Source organism: Anastrepha obliqua, chromosome 5 (genome assembly GCF_027943255.1).
Source record: "Anastrepha obliqua isolate idAnaObli1 chromosome 5, idAnaObli1_1.0, whole genome shotgun sequence".
In the NCBI taxonomy this organism is placed as follows: Eukaryota; Metazoa; Arthropoda; class Insecta; order Diptera; family Tephritidae; genus Anastrepha; species Anastrepha obliqua.
In genome coordinates, this window is record NC_072896.1 from 30718218 (window position 1) to 30743617 (window position 25400).

General features: G+C 35.9%; 2 protein-coding genes across 8 annotated transcripts in view; one reads left to right on the top strand and one right to left on the bottom strand.

The window, feature by feature from the left end:
• The window catches only part of LOC129249415 (pneumococcal serine-rich repeat protein), a 221395-nt gene that overhangs the window by 80255 nt on the left and 115740 nt on the right, over positions 1-25400 (bottom strand). The gene's annotated exons all lie outside the window — the stretch shown is intronic.
• Positions 4593-25400, top strand: part of LOC129248683 (uncharacterized) — a 42997-nt gene continuing 22189 nt past the window's right edge. The window contains exon 1 of the mRNA XM_054888312.1: positions 4593-6449. Within this exon, the coding sequence (XP_054744287.1) occupies positions 4593-6449 (1857 nt within the window). The remainder of the gene's footprint in view (positions 6450-25400) is intronic.

Sequence of the window (25400 nt, forward strand, 5' to 3'; positions counted from 1 at the left end):
TAAGTACATCACTTTTTTTTGCACATTTAAATTGGAATTTAGACTTAAAATTTTGTGGTAGATGAGATCCTGATTAAGTCCCTTTTTAGCCTTAATTTCATTGTTTTCAAAATGTCGGACTTCATGTAACCTTTTTTGTCCATTGATTTTCAGCTTCATCAATTTTCTCTTCAGTCTTGATCGCATCAAAGTGTCGATCTTTTATTTTTGGTTCATTGATTTTCGGCTTCACCAATTTTCTCCTGAGTCGTGACCGCATCAAAGTCACCATATTTTATCTGCTCTGATATGCGCTTTAGACCTCCATCCATAACCATAGACCTTGGATTTGAAATTGACTGATCTGTAATAAAGTGGAATAGCTCTTTCACGGTCGCAAGAGCTCATTTAGAATGAAACAGAATATTCAGTAGCCTTGACTTATATGTGATTTAAATATTGCTCTCTCGAGGTCTCGTTTTAGCTGAATGCTTGAACTTTTATATTCTTAGTTATACAGTCAAAGTTAAGTCAACTTTCTTCATCAATTTTGTAAGTGTGACATAATCCTAGCATCATTAAATGAATTGAAGGAAAATAAGATATTTCTTTATCTCTTCTATCACCTCGGAATATTCTCTTCGAAAGGGTTACACAATTATGGTAATATCTCAAATCGGTTAGCGCCTTAATGCCTTTCGTATACTTATATATAATATAATTCCAAATGCTGTATATGCAGTTATCTAAAATGAATAACGTAATATTTCTTCTGTTTTTATTGTAATTATCAAAGTTCATTTAATATTTATTAATTAAATCAAATTACCAGCAAATGAAAAATGAAACAGTAATTCATTACCAACAGGCAGCAATAGCCGCAAAAAAGGAAACAACTGCATCAGCAGAGTAAACTAGAAAAACAACAGTTGGCAGCAAGTAGACAACTGTCAAGCATCAACAGCTAGTTAACAACGAGCAAGCGAAAACCAGTTGCTGCTCAGCAGCAGCGGTCGCGCATGCGTTTACGACTACACACACACACATGCAAAAAAGTGGAAGAAACCATGGCATGGCTACAGTAACTCAACGAATAGCAAAAAAAAAAATAGGTTTTCAAATTATATAGAAATACTTTCATTAAATGTCTTTACAAACACACGTACGTACATGTATGCGTGCGTACATTTTCTTGAAATGAGTGCAAGTTCAGTATGGCCTGCTGCGAATGAAATGCACGCAAATGACTAGCCATTGCGCCAAGCCAAAATTTCAAATAAACTTTAAGCTTTCAAGCGATTCTTTCACTGGCCAACGCAACTCAAGGAATTCTTTGTAGGCACCCATTCTTTATGCAAAGGCACAACAACTATTGACCGACCGCTATGTCAGTGAGAACAAGTTTCAGTTTCCGTTGGGTTTTCTTCTTACTACACAGCTCTGGTATGAGATTGCTTTTTTTTACATTTTTCTCTTTCTTTTGAATTTCTATATCTCTTCAATTTCGTATAACCAGCGGCACTGCAAAGACGCATATTATGCCATGAAATAGCCAATAGCAGAGCTAGCGGTAGTTGTTAAGAAAAAGTAGCGCACGCGACTGAATGCTTCGAGCGTTAAAAAATAAATTAGAAAAGAATATTCATTAAAAAATAAAGAAGCAATAAACAAAAGTGCCTATACATACATCGCAATGTAAGGCGTAAGCCACTTATAAAATTTTCTGATTTATTTTTTATGTTGTTGTATATCATGCAAAATGTTATGTTGCCTTCATGCAGCAGTACCGCTATTTATAGATAGTTTGTTGTGAGGAACTTTGGATGTCTTTATTCTATGGGTTTTGTGTGTTTCCAGTTTGCTGATTTGTGCTGATGCGGTGGCCGGCGAATTTCAGATTTTTTTTTTTAAATATTCAAATGGCGGGTTACTGTAGAAGGGGCTTGTGCTTGTACATATATTTTGTTGCACTAAACATAATGCGGCAAATTGATATTTAAAGAGGATATGAACAGTCAAAGCTGGTTCATTGAGAATTTTATTTGTAAGTGGAAAACTTTTGGGGGGAATTGTTAGCTATTAAGCTATATTTGTTCGAGTAGAAGCAAAAGACACCTTGTTTAAGGTTAGACGGTTCACGATTTATTAAATGTAATAACAAAGTAGCAAAAGTTTACAGTATAATATTCGAAAGCGATAACGGATAAACATAATGGAGAATTAGAGTTGTACTTAACATAGTACAGGTATATAATCTTACATATACCTGAGGGCCGCACTTAACATACAGGGTTGCCCTTATTCGACGGTCCCGGCGGATTTCGATGACTCTTTGGGCTCATTCCAATCAACGAGGCGTGTCCGCAGGCAACAATCTTTGCGTCAATTGAATCTTATACGGGAATAAAGGCAAATCAATGCGCATAATTCGTTGTAAAATGGTCCGAACAATGCCCAACTGCTGCGAACGGCGATTTTGGGTTTTGATTTAGCCTCTTTGGATTAGAAAGAGCATCACCAGTCGAAAACCTTTCGTACCAACGTTCAATGGTGTTCTTAGAAGGCGCACTTTTCACATTATTTAATTTTTTATACGCACGTTGAGTTTTCACAATTGACTTCTTTTGTTGAATGTAAATTTCAGCAATTTGGGAGCGCTTGCGTGGCGTGTACTGTTCCATGGTAAAAATCTGCTTGGACTGACGCTTCCAACGCGGTATGTCATTTAGCGATCTAACGTCTCTGTCAAAAGATACAGGGTTGCCAGATGGGTCCGTGGAATATTATATTATTATAATGGATTTTTAGCTATCTATCTTTTCAAACAGCTGGTTTAAACAGCTAACGCACGTTTCGTGTTTTGTTTCACTGCCAAACATCATCAATTTGGTCTATAATTTAATCATCAATCGTCTTACAAACGAACAACGCTTGCAAATCATTGAATTTGATTATAAAAATGCGTGTTCTGTTAAGAAAGTTTATCGCGCACTTCTTCCATTTTATGGGCAGTTTAATCGATCCACTGAAGCGCCTATTGGAGGAGCTATTGTGACTAAATTTAGAACCAAATTTTCATTATTGAACATCAAACCACCAACACGCTTACGTAGAGTGTGAACTGAAGAAAATATCGCAGCTGTATCGGCCAGTGTTAATGATTACCATCAATTATCGATTCGTCGCCGTTCGCAGCAATTGGGCCTCTGTTACTCAACAACGTGGAAAATTTTGCGAAAGGATTTAGGTGTAAAGCCTTTCGAAATACAGCTGGTGCAAGAATTGAAGCCGAACGACCTACCGCAACGCAGAATTTCTGGTGAATGGGCTCTTGGAAAGTTGGCCGAAGATCCACTTTTTTATCGAAAAATTGTGTTCAGCAACGAAGCTCATTTTTGGATCAATGGGCACGCAAATAAGCCGAATTGTCGATTTTGAAGTGAAGATCAGCCAGAAGAATTGCAAGAGCTACCAATGTATCCAGAATTCGTCACAGCTTGGTGCGGTTTATGGGCTGGAGGTATCAGGACCGTACTTTTTCAAAGATGCTGCGAATCGTAACGTAACTGGGGATGGTGAGCGCTACCGTGAAATTATATCCAACTTTTTTTTTGCTCAAAATGCAAGAGTTTGACTTGCATGACATGTGGTTTCAGCAAGACGGTGCCACATGCCACACAGCACGCGTAACAATGGACTTGTTGAGAGGCGAGTTCGGTGAACATTTTATTTCACGTTCGGGACTTGTCAATTGGCCACCAAGATCGTGCGTTATAACGCCTTTAGATTATTTTTGGTGGGGCTATGTTAAAGCTCATGTCTATTCAGTCAAGCCAGCTTTAATTAACGCATTGGAAGACAATATTGGAGCATTTATGTGTGAGATACCGGCCGAAACATTGGAAAGAGTATGCCAAAATTGGTCTAAGCGGATGGACCATTTGAAGCACAGTCGTGGTCAACATTTGCATGAAATAATCTTCAAACATTAAATTATATGGACTGTACTATCGATTTAAATAAAAATTTCTTGCATTTCTTCAGAATTTTACGTGTGTTTTTTTGAAAAACTTTCTTATAGCTCTTAAAAAATCACACTTTAAACAAAAAAAAAAAAATTAAATGAATAAAATAGAAATAAAAATAATAATATAGACTGACCCTAGTCACGTCCCCGCACGGACATCCCTCACCGAGGGGTGCTGGAAGTAACGACTCCACGGCTCCGAAGTTTCAGCGAAGAAGAAAACATACCGCTAAAATGCCTAACATGCCGGCTGTGTGAATGCATGTCTGAAGGACACAGTTAACCCAGAAGGAAATCTGTAAACCACCTGGCAGAAGGTTTAAAATGCAATTACCCGTTTCGAAAAACGGAGAGCCGCATTATAGAGGAATCTAATGATTGCAGCCGAGCGAGGATATTCGCTCAAGTGTCGGCAGAAGCCACGGCTGCCGGCGAGGGCTCTGCTCATCGGCATCAGATAGCGGAGTCGCCAGTGGTACAACAACAACAACACGAAAACCCCAACACTGCGACAAGTGTTTCTCAAGTTAATCTTGGGACCACAAGAGCAGGCCGTGTTAGAAAGCGTATTCAATGGACAACGGAAATGAATGAATATGTCCTGCGCTGCTACTACATTTCCACAAATTGTGAAGAACCGGAGCACATGACGACCTATCGTGAGAGAATGCTAGACCTGTTTCTAAGAAGATATAGACATCTGAATGGAAAGCTAACCGAAAATAGCCTTGCTACAAGAAAAAAAGCAATCTTCCAACACGAATATGTAAGAAAAGAAAAGCAAGAGGAATTTAAAAGTGCAATACGCAACGAGCTACGAGGAGTGGAAGGAAGCGAAGAGGAAATAACACCAGAGATAACCGAGGCACGCAACCCACAGCCTGAAAATTTAGCGGAATTTACCAACGTACAACCTGAAATTAACTTGATCCATGAAAGTATTGAAAGCGATGGTCCAGAAACTAATGAAGAACGGGAGGTGAAAGATATTTTCCTTAATTATCTGACGAATTATGAAGATATGGATCCTTTGCTAAGACAAAGGATACCCCGATTAGGCGAATCGGAAAAATTAAACGAAGTGGTTAAAACACTTAACTCGAAAATTCTACCAGCATATGTCGCCAATAGCACCAACTTGGAATATGTTAACACTCTCTTTTATGTTTCTGCTCTTACTACTGCACGATTACTGGGCAAGCACCCAAAGGTACAGACATTTAAAAATAAAACAACGCAAAAAACGCCAGTAGTCCCCAGGTGGCAAAGAAGACTCGAAACACGAATTGCCGGTCTAAGAGAATCTATAGGGAGGCTTACTTCATTTAAAAATGGGGCTAAGTCTAAAAGGTTATTAAGGCATGTATCTAGAATCATCGCGCCGCTTAAGCCTCAGACTGTGGGTCTTGACCAATTATCAGAGATAATTGATAGGAAAGTACAGCAACTCGCCGCTTACTCAAAGCGATTAAGTAAGCGATACCTCAAAAGTAATCAGAGGCGGAAGGAAAACCAGCTTTTCCACAAAAATCAAAAAAGCATTTATAGAAATCTGCAACAAAACAGCAATGCAGAATCTCAGACATTATATCCACAACAACAAGAGTTAGAGCAGTTTTGGGAGAAAATATGGGCACAAGCAAAACACTTCAATGCTGATGCGAATTGGTTAGCCAAAGAAAAAGAAAAAGCGGATAACGTTGCACCAATGCACTTCTACTACATAACAGCAGAAGAAATAAAGAATAATATATGTACTTCAGCTAACTGGAAATCCCCTGGCCTAGACCAGCTACACAACATCTGGCTTAAAAAGCTCTCAGTAATGCACGAAGCACTCGCAAGATGCTACAACGAGCTACTGAAAAATATAGCTGCTATCCCAGAATTTCTCACTGCCGGAGTAACTTATCTTCTTCCAAAGGACGCACCATCTGCTGATCCAGCAAGATACCGCCCAATTACTTGCTTGAGCACGACATACAAACTCTTGACGAAAATAATCGCTAACCGAATATATGAACACTGTGAAAGTAACAGCATTTTATGTGAAGAACAGAAAGGTTGCAGGAAGCGCACAATGGGCTGTAAAGATCAGCTTATTATAGACACTGTTATCACAGGAGTAGCTCTGAGAAGAAGGCGGAATTTAAGCGTCGCGTTTATTGACTACAAAAAAGCTTTTGATTCAATGCCGCATGATTACCTATTAGAGATATTAAGAATATACAAAATCGATGCTGCCACTGTTGCCCTCTTGGGCCGCATAATGAGCAAGTGGAATACAAAACTGGTTCTAAATGGAACTGTTTCGAAACAGATTTCAATCAAACGTGGTATATTCCAAGGGGATGCCTTAAGCCCCTTATCGTTCTGCATTGGTCTCAATCCACTTAGCAGGCTTCTCACACTTAAACAAAATGGCTTTATACTCAAAACTGAAGTAAGAGAGCACACGTTCAACCACCTTCTCTTTGTTGACGACTTGAAACTGTACGCAAACAAAAAGCATAAGCTATATGAGCTGATTGATGCCACTAAAGCTTTTAGCGATGACGTGGGAATGGAATTTGGACCAGATAAGTGCAAAATAATACATTTGATTAGAGGTCAGCTTGATGAAACCGAAGAAAACTACGCAGTAGACCAAAATATTATTGTAGACAACTTGCATGGCAGTGAATCTCATAAATATTTAGGATTTCTGCAACTTAAAGGAATCAACCACAAGCTAGTAAAACGAAGCCTCATGAACAAATTTGAGGCACGTTTGAAAGCAGTATTAAAAACGAGTTTGAATAGTGGAAACAAATGCAAAGCAATCAATACCTGGGCCACACCTCTTTTGACTTACTCGTTTGGAGTAATAAAATGGTCTCAGACAGACATCCTTCGGATTGAAACGCTGATACGCACCACATTTACAAAGTTCCAAAGCCATTGCCCTCAAAGCGCTGTGGAAAGAATATCCCTTCCTCGAAACGTTGGTGGGAGAGGAATCATTAATATAGCGCGTCTACACTTCTCGCAAACTTTAAAGCTACGTACATATTTTCTAAGCAGCGAGTCCCATCTATTTAAAGCTATAGCTATGGCAGATAACGGCTTTACCCCGCTAAGTCTGATGGACCAGGATTTCCCAGTACCTGAGGGGGTTAAATCCCCAGCAGAAATGATCGCAGCATGGAAGGCAAAAACAATACACGGTGCCCATCCGCATGATCTCGAAATGGAATGGATAGACGCACAATCATCCAATTTATGGTTGAAAAAAGGAAAGCTATTTTCTGAAACAGAAGGTTTCGCAATCGCTATCCAAGACCGAGTTATTCCAACAAAGAATTTCCGAAGGTCGATACATGGCGAGGCAATAGAAGATAGATGCCGAAGGTGCGGCATTTACGGCGAAACAATCGACCATATAATTGCTGGATGTAGCGTACTTGCCCCCCGTGAATATGTCATGAGACATAACAATATAGCAAAGATCCTCCACCAACAACTTGCGATAAAACACGGTCTCTTACAAGCAGAAGTCTTGTATTTTAAATATGAACCAAAGGCAATAATCGAAAATGCAAATTTTAAACTGTACTGGGACAGATTTATATCCACAGATCAAACCGCAGCTGCCAACAAACCTGACATTATCTTGTTCGACAAGACAAATAAAACGATCGAAGTAATCGATATAGCGGTGCCCCTTAATCGCAACATCCAAAGCACATACTCCACCAAAGTATCGAAGTATGCAGCTTTGGCCATAGAGCTTAAACGGATGTACAAAGCGAGGGAAGTGAATATAATACCAATAATTATATCTTCCACTGGATTAGTACCTAAGCATTTAAAAAAAAACTTGAAGAAGTATGACTGCCAACACCTCTTAGAAGACATGCAGAAGTCGACCATACTGGACACATGTGCAATAGTTCGTAGGTTTTTAAATATTTAAGCAATAGCAATCGCATGGGCGTAGAACTTGGACTACGCTCCACCAGAGCACAATCCCTTGAAAATTTTATCCGGGATGTGTAATCTCCGGCAATAGCCGAGATGGATTAAGCTCAAATAAAATAAAATAAAATAAAATAAAATAAAATAAAATAAAATAAAATAAAATAAAATAAAATAAAATAAAATAAAATAAAATAAAATAAAATAAAATAAAATAAAATAAAATAAAATAAAATAAAATAAAATAAAATAAAATAAAATAAAATAAAATAAAATAAAATAAAATAAAATAAAATAAAATAAAATAAAATAAAATAAAATAAAATAAAATAAAATAAAATAAACTAATATAAATGGGCATCCCTCACAAAACGTATTGTCACAGTTGTAAAGAACCAGAGAAAAATTAAACAATCTTCCATTTCCTCTATGACAGGACAGGATATTAATCCTGGGCCAACCTAATAAGGTTCTTAAGCCGCACATACTGGATATAGTCTTGCTGTAAATTACTGTTTCAAAAAGTTTGTAACGAGGATTTGGCAACAAAATGGTGCGGGAGCGCTAGTTGGATTCTGGAAGAATCACCATCCATCCAACCAAACTAACATAAAACAATCACAAATGAAATAAGTTAAATTAAATGAAAACAATTAATAAAAAGAATAAACAAAAATAAATATTATAAAAAAAATTTGAAGAAAAAAGTTTAATGAATAAAATAGAAATAAAAAAATAATATAAACTGAAATGAAATAAGTAAAATAAGATAAAAAAAGAATACTTAAAAAAAATCACTATAAATAAAACCTGATGAACGAAAGAAATTCAAGTCAACGAGTGCTTGTGGGGAACGTGAAACTTATAAATGGTAATTTTGATGTGAGAGATAACTGGGGCAACTAATAAATTTCAGCCATTTACTGAAGATCAATATCGACCGGACCTGATGCTTTTGAGCTGGGCGATAGAAGATAAGCTCAAGCAAACCGAGTGAAGAGGCAATCGCTTGATTTTCGGGCACGACTATAAATGAAATATGTACCATATATGCTCGAATTTCATTATTTTATTGTTGGGGATACTGAATAGAGAAATGTATTTTAATTCTGATTCCATGCAGAACTTCTGTAAGGGCGCCAAGCTTTTGTAATTTATCGTGCCGCCTGTCATTGGATGGTCACTTACAGCTCTCGATCTTTAGAAGGAATTCGTGTCTACTTTAACAGTAGTTTGGTTTCCTTTAAAGCTCCAGTAGCACAGTACCCAAATAATTTGAACCACCAGCCGTAGCAATCAGACAACCCGCTTTGGAACACTGAGTTACGTACTAGAATTTGGATGGCTACTAGATACATTTCTTTTTCTCTCTTTTTTGTGAATACTCAATTCAAAGATTACTTCAGAATATGAGTTAATTTTTCGAAAAGGAATCTGAGAATTGTGCGAGAGATGGACAACAACAGGGTGAAGATATTACTAAGGTTTTAAATAAAAGAATTGGATCAATAAATGCTTTCAGTTATACAAATTTAAGGGATTTTGGGTAGTCAGAGGCCCGAAAAAAGTTTTTTTTTTTTGTTAGTCAATTGCTTTTTTTTACAAAAATGAAAACATAGCACTGATACATTAAATTTCGACTTGACTTTAATAAAATTTCAACAAAAAAATTGATACTTGTAAAAGTTGTTGCCGCTTGTGTGGAGCTCGTTTCTCCAGAAATCCCTTGCGGTGATCATCACAAGTCCTTGGAGATTTATCTTAAATGAATCGGATAAGAGAAATTAGTTTTATTAATAGACAATCCTGTGCCTGATACAAGCTTTTTTTTCAAAATTAATAATATGGCGGCCTCAGGAAATATTTTTCACATTTTCGAGAAAAAATCGAGAATTAATTGTTAAAAAAAACGAAATTTTTCAAAGAAAAATCCTTCGATCAGGCACGAGTTTTTTATGTTTTTCAAAAGCAGTATAAATTTTATTGAAAACTACATAGCGGTTTTTAAGTTGCAGTGATCACCAGTTCAAAAAACATATATATATAAATAATTGGCGCGTACACCCTTTTTGGGTGTTTTGCCGAGCTCCTCCTCCTATTTGTGGCGTGCGTCTTGATGTTATTGCACAAATGGAGAGACCTACAGTTTCAAGCCGACGAACTTTTCCATGGCAGAAATACGCTCGGAGGTTTGCCATTGCCTGCCGCTATTAGAAAAATGTTTTTCTTCATTTTGGTGTTTCACCGAGATTCGAACCGACCTTCTCTCTGTGAATTACGAATGGTAGTCACGCACCAACCCATTCAGCTACGACGGCCGCAAAAGGTTATAGTTTTGAGAAAAACGCAGTTAAAGCTTTGCTATCGATTTATTTGGAGTTATACGAATTATTTAATTGCTTACACTATGTCATCTATTCCTGGGCCATATAATAGTGCTTCAGCCATCATAGCAGCTTCCAAAATATCGATTTGCTCTTGCCTATGTAGCTTTCTACCTTCTCGAGTGTTATCGTTATCGCGCTTATGTGCCACTTTCATATGTGCAGCATCCAGCTCCTTACTCTCGAACGCTATGAAGCGCCTGAGCGCCTTTTGTTAATTGCTGAATATCTCGAAAAGTATTTGTAGGATTCACTTCAAATTTTCACACAATATTTTTCAGATTTTATACTTTAAGAAAATGCAAAAACAAAAAGAAAATCCAATTTTATATGGATTTGGGATATTGGGATTGTTTTTCCAGAATTTCGTCTCATTTCTGTAATTTTTTTTTTATTCCATATTTAACAATGTTTTTATTTAATCTTGCATGCCTTAGCAACCTATGCTTGTTCTGTTTTGTTTTCTCTAATGGAATAATTATTTCTAAGTGGAATAATTATTTACAATTACTACTCTTTTCAATAAATAATTAAAGTATTACTTAATCGCTTTTTAAATTCATCTATTTTTTCATAAATAAACTAACTCATCACATATCCACAAACTCTCCGCGGACGGCAGGAAATTTTCTTTGGCACAAAATCATACTCTTCCTGCTTCGTGTTTCAAATTCACACATCAATCATTTTCATGAATACAATTACGTTTGTATATGCATATATTTCTTGGTGTATAAAAATTGAAATAAATCCCCAACCGCATTAAAAAGTCTCTGTATAGCAGAGGTAGTTAAAAATTGAATTTTAAACTTGATTTGAACTTGACTTTGAATCTTTTATTTTACAAAGAAACGAGTTTTTTGTTTTTTTTTTTTGGCTCGACAGGGAATACAAAAGCACATACAAATAATTATCTTTTTTTGTGCATCGTTCCAAGCATGAAAGCCAAACTTGCGTGTATGATAGAAATGAAGAAAAAAGTGTGCGATAATTTATTAAGCTCTAATTATACCAATTTGATGTAGTTCAGTAGTCGCAAAAAGTGTTGGAGTTGTGCGCATGCTCAGCAAGAAATCTGTAAGTATTGGCTCGCCTGCGCTATATTTTTGTGTGTAAGTCTACATAGTTTTAACTGACAGACTAACTGAATGAGTGGCTGGCTGAGTGGCTGCCTGATTGACTGAGAGACCGACTCTACTTGACCGAAGGTGGTGCAGGTAAATCGAGCGGTTGTGAACAAGCATAGACAAATGTGTAGCAATCAATTTGAATTCTTGGTGCAGATGTAAAAAAATGAGGCAAAAAATATTGTAAAAGTGGGCATAATAAATTATACAAATTTACAAGAGCATTAAATCCTGGTTTTCAAATAAATATGCATTTGTGCTCATGCCATAAAATTGTGAGAGGCGTTGATTTCTTGCTGCCTAAAAAAATCGATAAAAGTAATTTAAAAAAAACTAAGCTTAAAAATCAATTTTTTAATGATAAATTTAAGCCATATGTCGCCTTTACTATTTATTCCGCTTATAAAGGGTGGTTAAGTTTAAAGGGCCGGTGTTGAATGTAAACCACACCTAAGCTTCAAGCTTTTTTCTGCATTTAATTCAAAATTTTTCAATTTCAGATTAACTCAATTTGAGCCATGGAAAGATACACAATCGAGCAACGTGTTAAAGTTATTCAGGCTTATTATGAAAACGGGCGTTCAAATCAAAATGCATATCGCGCACTTCATCTTCAGTGGTGAGGCACATTTTCTCCTCAGTGGATTCGTCAATAAACAAAATTGCCGCATTTGGGCGAATGATAATGGAAGAGTGATTCCCCAAACATCAATACACCCACAAAGAGTGACTGTATGGTGCGGTTTATGGGCCGGCGGCATCATTGGGCCGTGTTTTTCCAAAATTAGGCCGGTCAGGCAGTTACTGTGAATAGTGTTCGCTATCGTGAGATGATAACGAACTTTTTATGTCCCCAATTGGAAGATATAGATGTGGACGATATGTGGTTTCAACAGGACGGTGCCACTTGTCACACAGCTAACGAAACAATGACTCTTTAGCGCGAAACATTTGATGGCCGAATAATCTCACGCCGCGGCGATGTCATTTGGCCGCCAAGATCATGTGATTTGACACCGTTGGAGTTCTTTCTTTGAGGTTATTTGAAAGAAAAGGTGTACGTCAATAAGCCAGCAATAATTCTAGAGCTAAAGGATGAGATAATTCGGCACATTAACGGCATCGAACTTCAATTATGCCTCGGCGTCATCGAAAATTTGGACCATCGGATGTAGGTGTGCCGCCGAGGCCGCGGCGGTCATTTGGCCAATATTTTGCTCCATACGTATTTGAGCTATACTATTATTATTATAATAAAGAGAAATGATAATAATTTCTTAAAAAAATTGTATTTTATTCAAAATCAACACCGGCCCTTAAAACCTAGCCACCCTATGTATTGTAAAGTATTAAATTTATTATTTTTGCAATAAGGCGCTTAGGGTTTTAAAGATATTTTAGGCAGCTTTAAAAACTTGAATCAATCGGCTGACTTTCTTCAGCTAATATTTTCAATGTGGCTGAGCTTTATTTTTTCTGCCACTAAATTCTGGTGTCGACTAATTTAATAGCTGGATCACTCAATAGCTAGAAGGAATGATTTGGCTCCTTATTTTGAGTCTTAGCAACACTGATCGAAAACAAACAATAAGAGTGCTAAAAATAACTTAAGAGGTTAGGGGCAGTCAGAATTTTCAAAAAATTGTATTTTTTTTTGCATTATTTTAAAGTATGCTATCTTAGAAATATTCCGTGAAAATTTGAAGTAAATCCGACCAATACTTTTTAAGTTCTTCAACAATTAAAAAAGGGGGCTCGGGCGCTCCGGAGCGTTCGAGAGCAAGTAGCAAAAGTTTAAATGCGTTTTTCTCAAAACTATGTTTTTTGAACTGGTAGATTTCTATAAAATTTATATTGCTTTTTTAAAACATAAAAAACTCGTTCCTGATTGAAGGAGGATCTGAAGTGTATATATATATGGGGCATTCTTCGCCAACCGGACACCCCCATCTGCCCAGAACAGTTTTTATAAAAAAAATGTTTCCCTATGCCGAAATAAAAGCTTATGTCATGTACTTTAATTTGTCATGTGGCACTTTTTAAATATTCAAGATGGACCTACTTTTCTAAAGGGATTAATGCATCGATCTCTTCTCGATTTTCCCGACATTTTTTAGGCGATAATAGTTCTGAAAAGAACTGTTTGACAGGTATTAGATATTAATTTATTCTTTCAGAATTTTTTATAATAATCTCCAGACAGTTTAACGATTAAGACATATACAGAACTTGTGCTGTCAATAAAACTGTTAAACAATGTTTTACGAAGTTTAGCGATATCGACAACAGATGCGATAATAGTTCTAAAAAGAACTGTTTGACAGATTTATTTTTAATAGTTTATTCGTTTAGACTTTTCTTTAATTTGTTCAAATTATTTCTGTACCGTTTGACATGTGAAATACATCAAGAACTAGTGCTGTTAATGAAACAGTCGAACGTTGCACCAGAATCTCTCTCTCTACTTTTCTTAACAAACTACTTCATTTTTTTTGGTGTTTTCCAACATATTTGTCAATATTCGTCGTCCATCTTGAATATTTAAAAAGTGCCACATGACAAATTAAAGTACATGACATAAGCTTTTATTTCGGCATAGGGAAAAATTTTTTTTATAAAAACTGTTCTGGGCAGATGGGGGTGTCCGGTTGGCGAAGAATGCCCCATATATAATTGGCGCGTACACCTTTTTTGGGTGTTTGGCCGAGCTCCTCCTCCTATTTGTGGTGTGCGTCTTAATGTTGTTCCACAAATGGGAGGACCTACAGTTTCAAGCCGACTCCGAACGGCAGATATTTTTATGAGGAGCTTTTTCATGGCAGAAATACACTCGGAGGTTTGCCATTGCCTGCCGAGGGGCGACCGCTATTAGAAAAATGTTTTTGTAAAAAATAAGTAAAGTTACAAAATAAATAATTTATTAGTCAAAACCCATCATTGATGCGGACTGTGCGCGTTTTATTTTCTGTCATTTCTATTTAGAAATTAAAGTTTATATTTTTCTTCAATTTATAACACAAAAATTTAGCAACAACAGACTTTGTGACAAGTCAGCCAATACTAGTTCCTATTAAAACCATTAGAAATGCACTTACAGTTAGTAACATAAATAAGTATACAGGAGCCTGATTTATGTTATGGTTTGACGCTGACGCTTTCCTTAATATTTAATCAAAATATTTCACACATGGTAATCATGTACTGGGATAAGCCTGCATATGCGTCTTAATTTAGCTGTAAATTTTAGGTAAAAATTAGTATACAGCAAACGATTGTGCAGTCAGCATAACATTTACTTTTACGTATTGATTAAAAAAGTTAAAGCTATTAAAAGGAAATAATTAAAGTGAGTATAAAAATAAAAAGGGAAGTACGTTTTGTATTAATTTTTGCGACATTTTTAGTAATGGCACCAAAGGGAAAAGAGCTTTCTGATGATTTAAAAAAACTGCTTATAATACATCACAAGGAACATAAATCATTGCGAGAAATCGGTCCTTTGATAGATAGGAGCTTTGCTACAGTTCAAAAGATTGTGAATAAATATAAAAGTGTGGGAAGCACCACTAATAAAGAGCGTTGTGGGCGTCCGCCGCTCTTAAGTCCCAGAGAAAAAAGCTTAGTCGTACGGAAAATCAGGACAAACCCCAAAATAAGTGCCACCAAATTGAAATCTGAAGTTGAAAATGAGACTGGTAAACAATTTAGCACCAAAACTATTCGCCGGGTTTTACATAGTGCTGGTTATCGTGGGCGCAGTGTTAGGAAAAAGCGCTGCGTGAGTAGTGTCAGTCGGAGTAAACGGATTTCATTCACAAAAGATCACGATGAGTGTAAGTTCAGTGTCTGTGAATCTGATAGCCGTGAAAACGTTTGGAGAAAATTTAACGCAGAATTGGATCCAAACAATATGACCGGCACTGTGAAGCATGGAGAGGGCTTTGTGGTAGTTTGGGGATGTATGGCTGCGAACGGGGTTGGAAACTTGGTATTTATGGAAAATATTATGGTTATTTAAATATTTTGAAAAATAATTGAAAAGAAAGCGCTACGAAATTGGGCCTTTGAGGATCGTTCTTCTTCTAGCAGGATAATGACCCCAAGCACACATCCAACATTGTACGAGAGTGGCTGTTATACAATGTGCGAAAACAGCTGAAAAGACCGCCACAGTCCCCGGATACCAACCCAAGCGAACATTTATGGGAACATTTAAAGCGGCAAATACGTAAACATTCGATTAGAAATGAGGAACAACTGAAAAACGTCCTTCAAGAGGAATGGAATAAAATATCACCAGCTGTAACTGAAAACTTGGTGAAATCAATGTAATCACGACTTAAAGCGATTGTAAAGTCTAATGGTTATCCTACCAAATATTAGGATTTGATTTTAATTATGTTTATTTTGTTTTTGATTTCACAAATTCATAATATGATGAAATGTATACTTACTTCTGAGACATGAATTTTTATAAAGTTTAATATAAAAAGCTATAATTTTGTTGCTTCTTAAAATTTTGTCATTATTTGGATTAAATATGATTTTTGTATTTAATTCATGTAAATAAAACCCAATTTTGCTAATAATTTAGGTTGTTTGAAGGAATCGATTGGGGGAAAATTGAAAACGTATCCGGTGTATGCTTACTTCTGTTACTAGCTTTAAATAACAATAGAAACATTTCTGGCTTTGACTGTCAAAGTTCCATAATTTGATATAATTTATTTCAGCGAAAAAATGCGATGAGTGTCGACACTTTTGAAAAATTTTGTGTTTTGTTTTTTTGATTTTTTCTTACAATACTTATTGCATGTGCGCAAGTACACATAATTTCAAGCACGAATATAATTACACACTTTGTAAAACCTTCCTTGATATTTCTCAATAAAATCAAAAGAATGAATATCAGCGAATAAAAAACGAGAATATGCAATCAAACTAATAATTTTTGTGAACTTCAACTTGCTCAGAAACTACAATAGCCCCTTGATGACACGCAACGCTGGGTTTCAATATACTTTGCAATCAACATTTAACTTTTGCGAATTCAATATAACAAAAATTATACTTAAAACAGCAACCAGTTGGCCGAGAGTGAATTAGTGACTTTGAATTGAACTGAGTTGATTGTTGTCACCATAGAGGCAATTTAGTTGACTGTTTGGTTATTATTAGCGAATTCAACGCGAAACTATACAAAGACTTAAATGACTGAATGAATGGGTGACTCTCAAGTGGCGGTAAATGGTTAATGAAATAAAAGAACCAACCAAAATGACGAAAAGTGAACGCAAGAAGAAAAAAGCAAAAAAAAAAGTACGTTGCAATACAGTTCACAAGCGTTGCATGCGACTAGCAATGAGGAGTTTAGCCCGCAATCGCCGCCGTTGCCACCTTCCGTCGTCTAACCGTAATTGCATTGACCTTCACTGGGCATACAGTTACACAGCAGAGCACAGCACAACACAGTTGCAGGCGGTTAGGCGAACAGTCACTAAGCGATTGCGTTACGCTTTCAACTGTCATTCGTCACATACAAATAGCGTGCAAATAAAGAAAAAAAGCACTAAAGTAACAAAAAAAAAGATTTAATACAAATACAAATACAAATTGAAATCAAGTTTGCGGTTTAAGTCTTTTGTGCCAACACTTAAATCGCCTGCAAAGCCCCCAAACGCAACGCAATTGTAGAAAAATTAAAGCACATTGTAATTTTAGATGTGAAACAAATAATTTGAAAATAATATAAAACAAAAATTGTTACACAAAACAAAGCAAAAAAAAACATAATTTGTTTATTGCAAAAATTGCTGGGGCGCACAGTGACAGTTGCGGTGGCGGTTGAGATTTGTCTGTCACTGTTGCTGGTGGCGAAGGCGGTGCTTGGGGAAGGTTTTTTACAGCATTAACGTCGCCTACGTAATGCGGTCGTTCTCGGTGTTGTAACAGCAACAACTGTGTGCGCCTTTCCTTTCATTAATGATATCAATTACAAAATTAAGCTGTGCAAATTGGTGGCTGCATGGCTGTAAGCAAGCAGGGAATGCAAAATGGGAACTGAAATGTGTAGGTGGACAGACAGACGGGGTAAGGCATTGATAGACGTTGGCGCAATAAGTACGAGTATTTAAATTACGTGAAATAAAATGATACAGATGAAGTGAGAAAATCGTACGCTTCCTATTGGTAATGTGACGCGTAGGGTAATGCGAACTGGTCGCTTTAAAAAAATTGTATTTTCTATTTACATTTGTTCACTCTTCTAGCACCGATTGGTGTGAAACCTAACCATAGTTAGTTAGCTGCATAAGAGAAGTCCCAGTTCAATTGCACTTCAATGCATGGCTGGTGGTTCGAAGTGAGTTGTGGGCTGAGAGAAAAGCATACATGGTTACTAAAGATATTTGGTCTTTTAAGTTAAATTACGACGGCCCTATCCTAGTCGTTAGATGACTAATTGTTGCTTGGTTGAGCCTAAACATGTTTTGCTTAGTTTTTTCATGCCAGCACTTTTGCAATCAAGAAAGCGATACTAATTCCCCTCAATAAATTAATGATAATGTTATACTATATATATTTCTAGATTTTTTTTTTTCAGTTGATAAATTTGTATATAGAGCTGACGATTTTTAGACCTCGAAGCTTAGCAAACACATACCTTTTTCGACTCAGCGCCAAAACAAAAAAAGAATAAACAAAAAAAGTGATCCGTACGTCAAGCAAACTGCACCTCTCGTGCCAGTTGGGTGGAAGAAGTGTAAACGATGGGTTTAATAATCATGCGTTTGGACTCTAAGTATGCAGCCAGCTATGCTTTTTCTTATCGTTTCTTTCACCGAAGACACATTCCTCACTCTCAAATAGTCAATTGAAAAAGCTACTCTTTCCTATGCACTGCAAGGCCATCCGAAGTTAAGTTTCCAAAGTACAGCCGGAGAAAGGGCTTTATCTCTTTGATCGACGTAACCAAATAGGTTGGTACTTAACTTGGAATCCCGTCCAAGAAAAATCAAATGATAGAAGAAGATTTTTCTTTAAGTCTTCGAGCATATTTCTATCATAAAAAAGTTCCTCATAAAAAACCATCACCCATACGGAGGCCGCATAAAACTGTAGGTTCCTCTAATTATTGTAAAAAAAATCAAAACGTACACCACAAAGCTGGGGGAGGAGATTTTCCGAATAGCCAACAATGGATGGTCAATATTAACGACCAGATTAGACTTCCCCCTCATAAAATTTCAGAAAATGTTAATCGAAATTTCATACAAAAAAAGTTTGGGTGCACAGTTTTATACAAATTACAATTTAGTAAATCGAAATATGAGTTTGAAGTACCTTACCTTTCGTTAGTAATTTCGATAATTTTGTTTTCGGTGTTCGCTTGCAGAAAATGTGCAACATGGTCAGAGGAAAAAAACTATAAATATTAACTAGAATGTAAGCCACTTCAAGCTTTCATTTTATCACTACTTTAATTTTTTCTAAAAATCTTTATTTTGAAATTGGAAATTTAAAAAGAAAAATAGACAAAACTATGCATCAATGATGTGACGTGACAAAAGAATACCTGAAAAGTGCAATCCGGAAAAATTCTAGCTGAAAAAAATGAATCTAATTTTATTTGATTCGAAATTAAAATTAACGGCTATCGGCATATTCGAATGGCACAAACACGTGCACACGGTAGGTAGAGTGTTAAGGTCGACTCCATTCACAGAAAGTATGAATCTCTCACTTTACATTGTGGAACAGTTTTTTAAAATCCTAGGGAAAAAACATTAGTGGCATATATTCTCGAACGGCCTCAGTAGTCTAGCGCAAGTGTAATAGACTACCATCCCAGAGGTTGTGGGCTTGAATCCCATGTAAAGCACGGTCCTCGTACTTTCACAAACTATGTACTTTCCTAGTTTTTCATAAAAACAAAAACAAAAAAATAATAATTTCATTTCTCAACCCCAACAACCTTATCCTTCCACTCCTTTCTCTCGCACAAAAGTCAGCGCATTACTTGCATTGTGGCTGCTAAAACAAGCAAAAAACAAAAGAAAAAGACAAAGTTACACATTGAATCAGTGGCGCCAGCAAGAGGAAGCGAGCAATCGCGATACTAGCGCAGGCACACCAAATTTAGCGAAGTCATCAACCATCTGTGTGATCCTTCTGGCAGAAAAATGTTAAACACAGATGGCGCTCCAAGTAGTAGGAAGGAGTTGTTCCTAAGCAACGACAGGTGGGCATTTCCACTACTTATGACTGGTAGCGCCAGACTAATCACCTACCCTGCCAGCAAGCAAAATAAATTAACGAAACCAACGCAAGACTGAGTCTTGTCAAGGCCCTATGCTCTCGAGGTAGTGAACAAGGAAAAAAAACCAATTCTCAAACGCTAAGATGTGAATGCCCGTTAACAAAGATACAAAATTTAAATTTTCTTATTTTGCATCAATGCCAATTTTCTATGATTAAAAGTTTATTGCAAAGCTTTCCAACACTTTTTCTTGAAGGAAGTTAATAAATAATGCCAGGATTTTTATGAAGTAGTCCCGAATTCAGGACTGTAATTCTCCATACTTATTTTCATTTAACTTGTGCGTACATCCGAGGTCCTTAAATAATTTCTGGATTTCTGGATCAAAACCCCTTGTTGAGTGAAGTAGAATAAGTAGCGGAGATTCACGATGCATATCATATAATTCATTTTTATATTTCCATGTAATAACAACAAGTTTAACTTAGCATACCAAAGCTTTATACCGCAATAATTAAAAAAAATCGATTAGCCCTTCGATTGGGCACCCAGGTCTCACCAGACCCCTATGTAGTTACCTGCATTTGTATTCAAAAATCTGGCAAATGCGCCACATTTATAACTCATTTTTAAGTACTGCAGGTATATTTTTAAATTTCTTGCCTTCTTCATTGGTTTTGGCAAGTATTGAATGTAGAAGGTCCAACATCGTTAAAAAATTTCGTCACGCATCACTTTTTCTGAGCCCATCATTTTCCTTGCAAGTAATAAAAATAAACCTTATTTAATTGAGAATTGTTATTGCTGGAAGTTTTTAAACCGGGCGATGCTAGTTAACCTCTTGGTTACGAATTTATTGGAAAAAAATACTTTTCGGTTGCTTGGAGTAGTATGAAAAAAGTGCACTTTACGTAAGAATTCATTTATTTCTATAATATTATTTTATTTTCAGAGAGAAGAAATCAATTATTTTCGTGGAAACGGTTAAAAACTGCTTTATGGTCGATTTCGATTATTTTTGAGATTTCATGGACATTATCGATATTTTCTGTAACATCTAAAATGTCTAAAAGTAATCGACGAAACAAAAGTTGCTCATAATTAGCTGTTATATTATCGGCACCATAAACACCAATCCCAATTTCAGCGGCCTGGCTTGTATTTTTGCCTTTATTGAAGAAAAACTGTAAATTGCACCAAATTTTCCATTTTTTGACTTCCATTGTTAACACCCTGTAACTCATAACTGAATGGAGCAAACAAGAAACAGCAAAAGAATTTCTTTAGAATAAAATTTCACCTTGACAACGAGCATAACTCTAAATTGTTTGATCGATACTTTATGCGATATAGATCACTACAGCCATCTGATGAGAAAATACTAGATTTCGTTTTCCCTTAACTAATATTAGTGACATTTATAGTATTCAGATGACTTTTCGTAATAAGAATTGCAAAAAAAAAAAATTAATAAAAACAATAAAAATCACTCGCTCCTAGGTCAAACAAGTGCATGACGTGTCTCAGGTGTCAAATGCACCCAAGGGGTTAATATGTACATAAATTTCTCTCTCCAAATAGGGGCGGAATACAAAAAGATGCTATTGACTCATATTAAAAAAGTTTGTTTAAGGGGTTACATATGGCCAGAATTTTCTAAAAATCGATTTTTTTACAGATTATTATTCTTTACAGTTTTAGGCGTATTTCTGTGGAAGTCAATTGTAAAAATTCTCCATAGATACAAAGTTATGGTAGAGAATATAGCTGCCCGACGAGAGTTTGATGTCCTTCGTTTGAGGCAGTTGAAAGTTTAAACTCGTTTTTCTCGAAACTAATTTTTGCGGTATGATAGTTCATACAGTTCTTAAATAATATTTTTTTATGCAGTTGTTTTAAATATTCGAAAGTGTTTTCTCAATATTCGGTCGAGCCGGATTTTTGAACTTTTTTTTCCATTTTATAAACATAATTAAAGTATGAAATTTATGACGTAAAAAGCTTACTTTTTTTAAAATGCCGTAAATGCCGGCTCAACAGACCACAACTATAACTTTGTTTTATAAGATTTTTTTTTTACTTTTTAAAGATCCATCAACATTTCAAGGAGAAATTATGCATACCGTGGAGCAATTCTTTTTCATTGTACTTTGGGTCACGTGATTTTTTATATACTAATTTTTGTAAAGAAAAATTAGAATGAATTTTTTTATAAAATTTAATTACCAATCAACAAAGTATATAATTTGTTTACATTTATTTCTATTGTTATCCCTTCTAAAAATAGTTTTTCTTTTAGCATCTTTGGCGCTGCTAGACGTATGTATCCCCTTAAATAAAGACACATTTTTTAAATGCGTTGCTCAAAAAATATTGTATGCCCATTTTACAGCCAGTCAAATTATTAAAAACGTAAAAGCAGCTCAAAGCTCTAAGTCAGATTGCAGAGTTGAATAAGTGAAACAAAAAATATATTTGTTAGCAACTGTTAAAAATCCATCGAACAAAAGTATTTTAATTGAAATAAATAAACAAATTGTATCACTTGCATATGTATATGCGTGTGTTTCATGAGTGTTATTGCATAATATTTGTTTACATAATCTCTGTGTCTCTTTGCTCGACCCTCCAACACACGCACTCACGCGCTCAAATTCATTTCCTGGAACACCCACTCGCCTTCGAAAAGGTAAAGTAATCACGCGGTTGCAATAACACTTACACAAATAGATTTTGTACTTTGTTTTTGCATAGATATTTGTATGTTTTCATAGATATTTGTATGTTTGCATGGATGTGTGCATGCGTTAGTATTACATTTGCATATCCAGTGGACTATCAAACCACAAAGGCAAGACACAGAGGTAAATCAAATCAGAGTTGTGGTGAACATATCGACATTCGCATTACACAAACATACAAAATACAGACATACATGCACACATTCATATGCATAGAGACTCTTATGCATGAATAAAATTATGTAGGTACTTAGGGTATCAGCACTAAATCAAAGTGTGCTTGTTTTATTTTGTCTTGTAAGACAATTCAAAATAAGATATCTTCCGTAATTGAAATTTAATAATTTTTATTTGTTTGTGAATACAACTTTGTATTACAATTCCAGTTACATGTTGAGTGAAATAATCACTTTTGTTTTTGTTATTTTATGTTTTTTGTACTCTATTTTTTATATGGCTGCCGATGTGGGTGCTATCCGCGCTGGTTGTGCTGATTTTGCTATAAAAGTATTATAATTTGTGCAAAAGGTCACGTCGCGCTTTATTAAACGCACTGGGAAATATAATTTCCTGCTTAATGCGTGCCGTATATGGTGCGCTTAAAAGTTACTAAACAGCATAAATCACTTCAAATATGTTTACGATTTCAGTAGCAATTTCTTGTATCGCTATTTGTAGGTGAAAATTAGACAAATTGTGAAGAGGCAGAGATCAGAAAAAAAGGAGTTCCATATCTAATATTTATTCTAAGGCAGAATTTTTGTTTACAAACAATGTTTAGAATTTATTTAGAATTATTACTAAGACTCCGCGTCCGTGATCTTTAAATCGTTCAGCAGTACGTTCACATGTGCAGTGATTAGCAATACCAGGTATATATCTATGAAATGAGACTTTCAGCTATTAGTCCATAGATGTCGCTAGGAGTATTTTTAAACCTTCCCAAATGTATTGTTTTTTTCGTCTGTCATCTGTCAACAATATTCAGTTCATTGTTTGTTACGTTTCATACAACAATGCATTTTTGTCGCTCTTAAAAATGTCGAATTTCGTGCCTTCAAAGTACGGTTTGCGGACATCGTTGATTTTCTGTTATCAATTGAAGAAAAACGCTTCTCAAGCTCATCAAATGCTTGTAGAATTATGGTGGAAATGCTCTAAGTAAAGCACAGTGCTTCAGGTGGTTTGAAAAATTCCGAAGTGGTGATTTTAGCGTGGAGTACGAGGACCGAAAAAGTTTGAGGACGCCGAATTGCAAGCATTGTTGGATGAAAATGATGGTCAAACGCAAGAAATTATGGCAGAGCAGTTAGGAGTGACCCAAAAAACCATTTCCAAACGTTTGAAAGACATGGGCATGATTTTAAAGGTCGGAAGATGGGTGCCGCATGAATTGACAGTGTGACAATGCACCGCCACATCGCAAAAGAGCGACCCGGGAATTGGTGTAGACGTACGATTGGGAACCGTTGGGGCATGCGGCTTACTTACCAGACTTGGCGCCTTCCGATTATCATTTGTTTGCATCGATGGGCCACGCACTTCGCACGCGCTTCAATTCTCACGAAGAAGCTAAAAAATGACTCGTTGATTGGTTTGCGGCCAAAGATGGCCAATTTTTTTGGCGCGGCATCCACAAATTGCTTGAGAGATGGGAAAAATGTGTCGCTACCGATGGCTATTATTTTGAAGATTATGTATAATATATACAAAAATTAATCTATCCGTTCACGTATGGCAGATCAGCCAAAGACTATTTCGAAAGGTTTTTCTTAATAGAAATTTGTTTGGTGGAATATTCTACTGTTTTTGCTTTGCTTAAGGGACAGATACCTGTAAAATTTCAAAAAAATTTTTTTTTATAAAATGTTAATATAATCCTTTAAGAATATGATAAAAAAAATTTAGAACGTAAATTTAAGTATTTCTTATATTATAGATCGTCAACCGTGAGGACTCTATTCTTTGCCGGCTTTAGACGCGTTTTTTTCAAAACTAAATTTTTGATTTCGCGGACACGATAACTCTTAACATAAGACTTATTTCATGATAACACTTATTTCTTAAAGCGTTGCCAATGGGTCACCTCAAAGCTAAAATGCCAAAAAAATGTATACCTTCCTCACAATTTACAAACCCTTAGAGCCTTTAAAGCGAATATCACCTGAGTAGTGCTTTTTTATTTTAAGATCGAGAATGAGTTAATTTTGAAAAAGCAAAAAAATTGTTAGCAAATAAAATAAATTTACATTTCAGATGCATGCAACCTATCCATTCGCCCATCTACATTTGCTTCATTCCACCATCACGCCAGCATCACATATGTCACGCGATTTATTTTGTATGCCTGACTTGACTGGCGCTGACACAATCAGAGCGATTGCCACCGAGTAAAAAACCATTCACCAAAAAAAAAACGAATATTCTTAGCAAAAAAACGTATGCATGAGGTCAGTTATATAACAGCTTGACGTTGCCTCACTTACAACAGACAAATTGTGCTAAATGCTGTTGCGGCCGTCAAGCTGATAAAAATATTCTCGTGCATAAACAGACAGCACGTTGATACACCCATATGCACATATATACATATGTACGTTTCTACTTTTGTTTATGTATGTGTACACATTTGTACACGAAGAAAACAGAATTTAAATTTTGCATGCAAAACAAAAATCGTGCGTGCGCTGACCGATATATTTATTTAAAATTTTTGTGACATTTTTCACGCGCGCCACGCCACGTCACTTTAAGCTACATATACACACACATACTCGTATACCACCTTGATCGAAAAGTTCTCGAAAAAAACGCCAGGCGACGCTCTAAGTCAATTGATTTGTGTTCTGCTGCTTTTTTTGTTGGGTTGCGACATTTGTGGTTAACATTTCTGACCAAATTTTAGCACCATTTCTTGACATTTGTAAA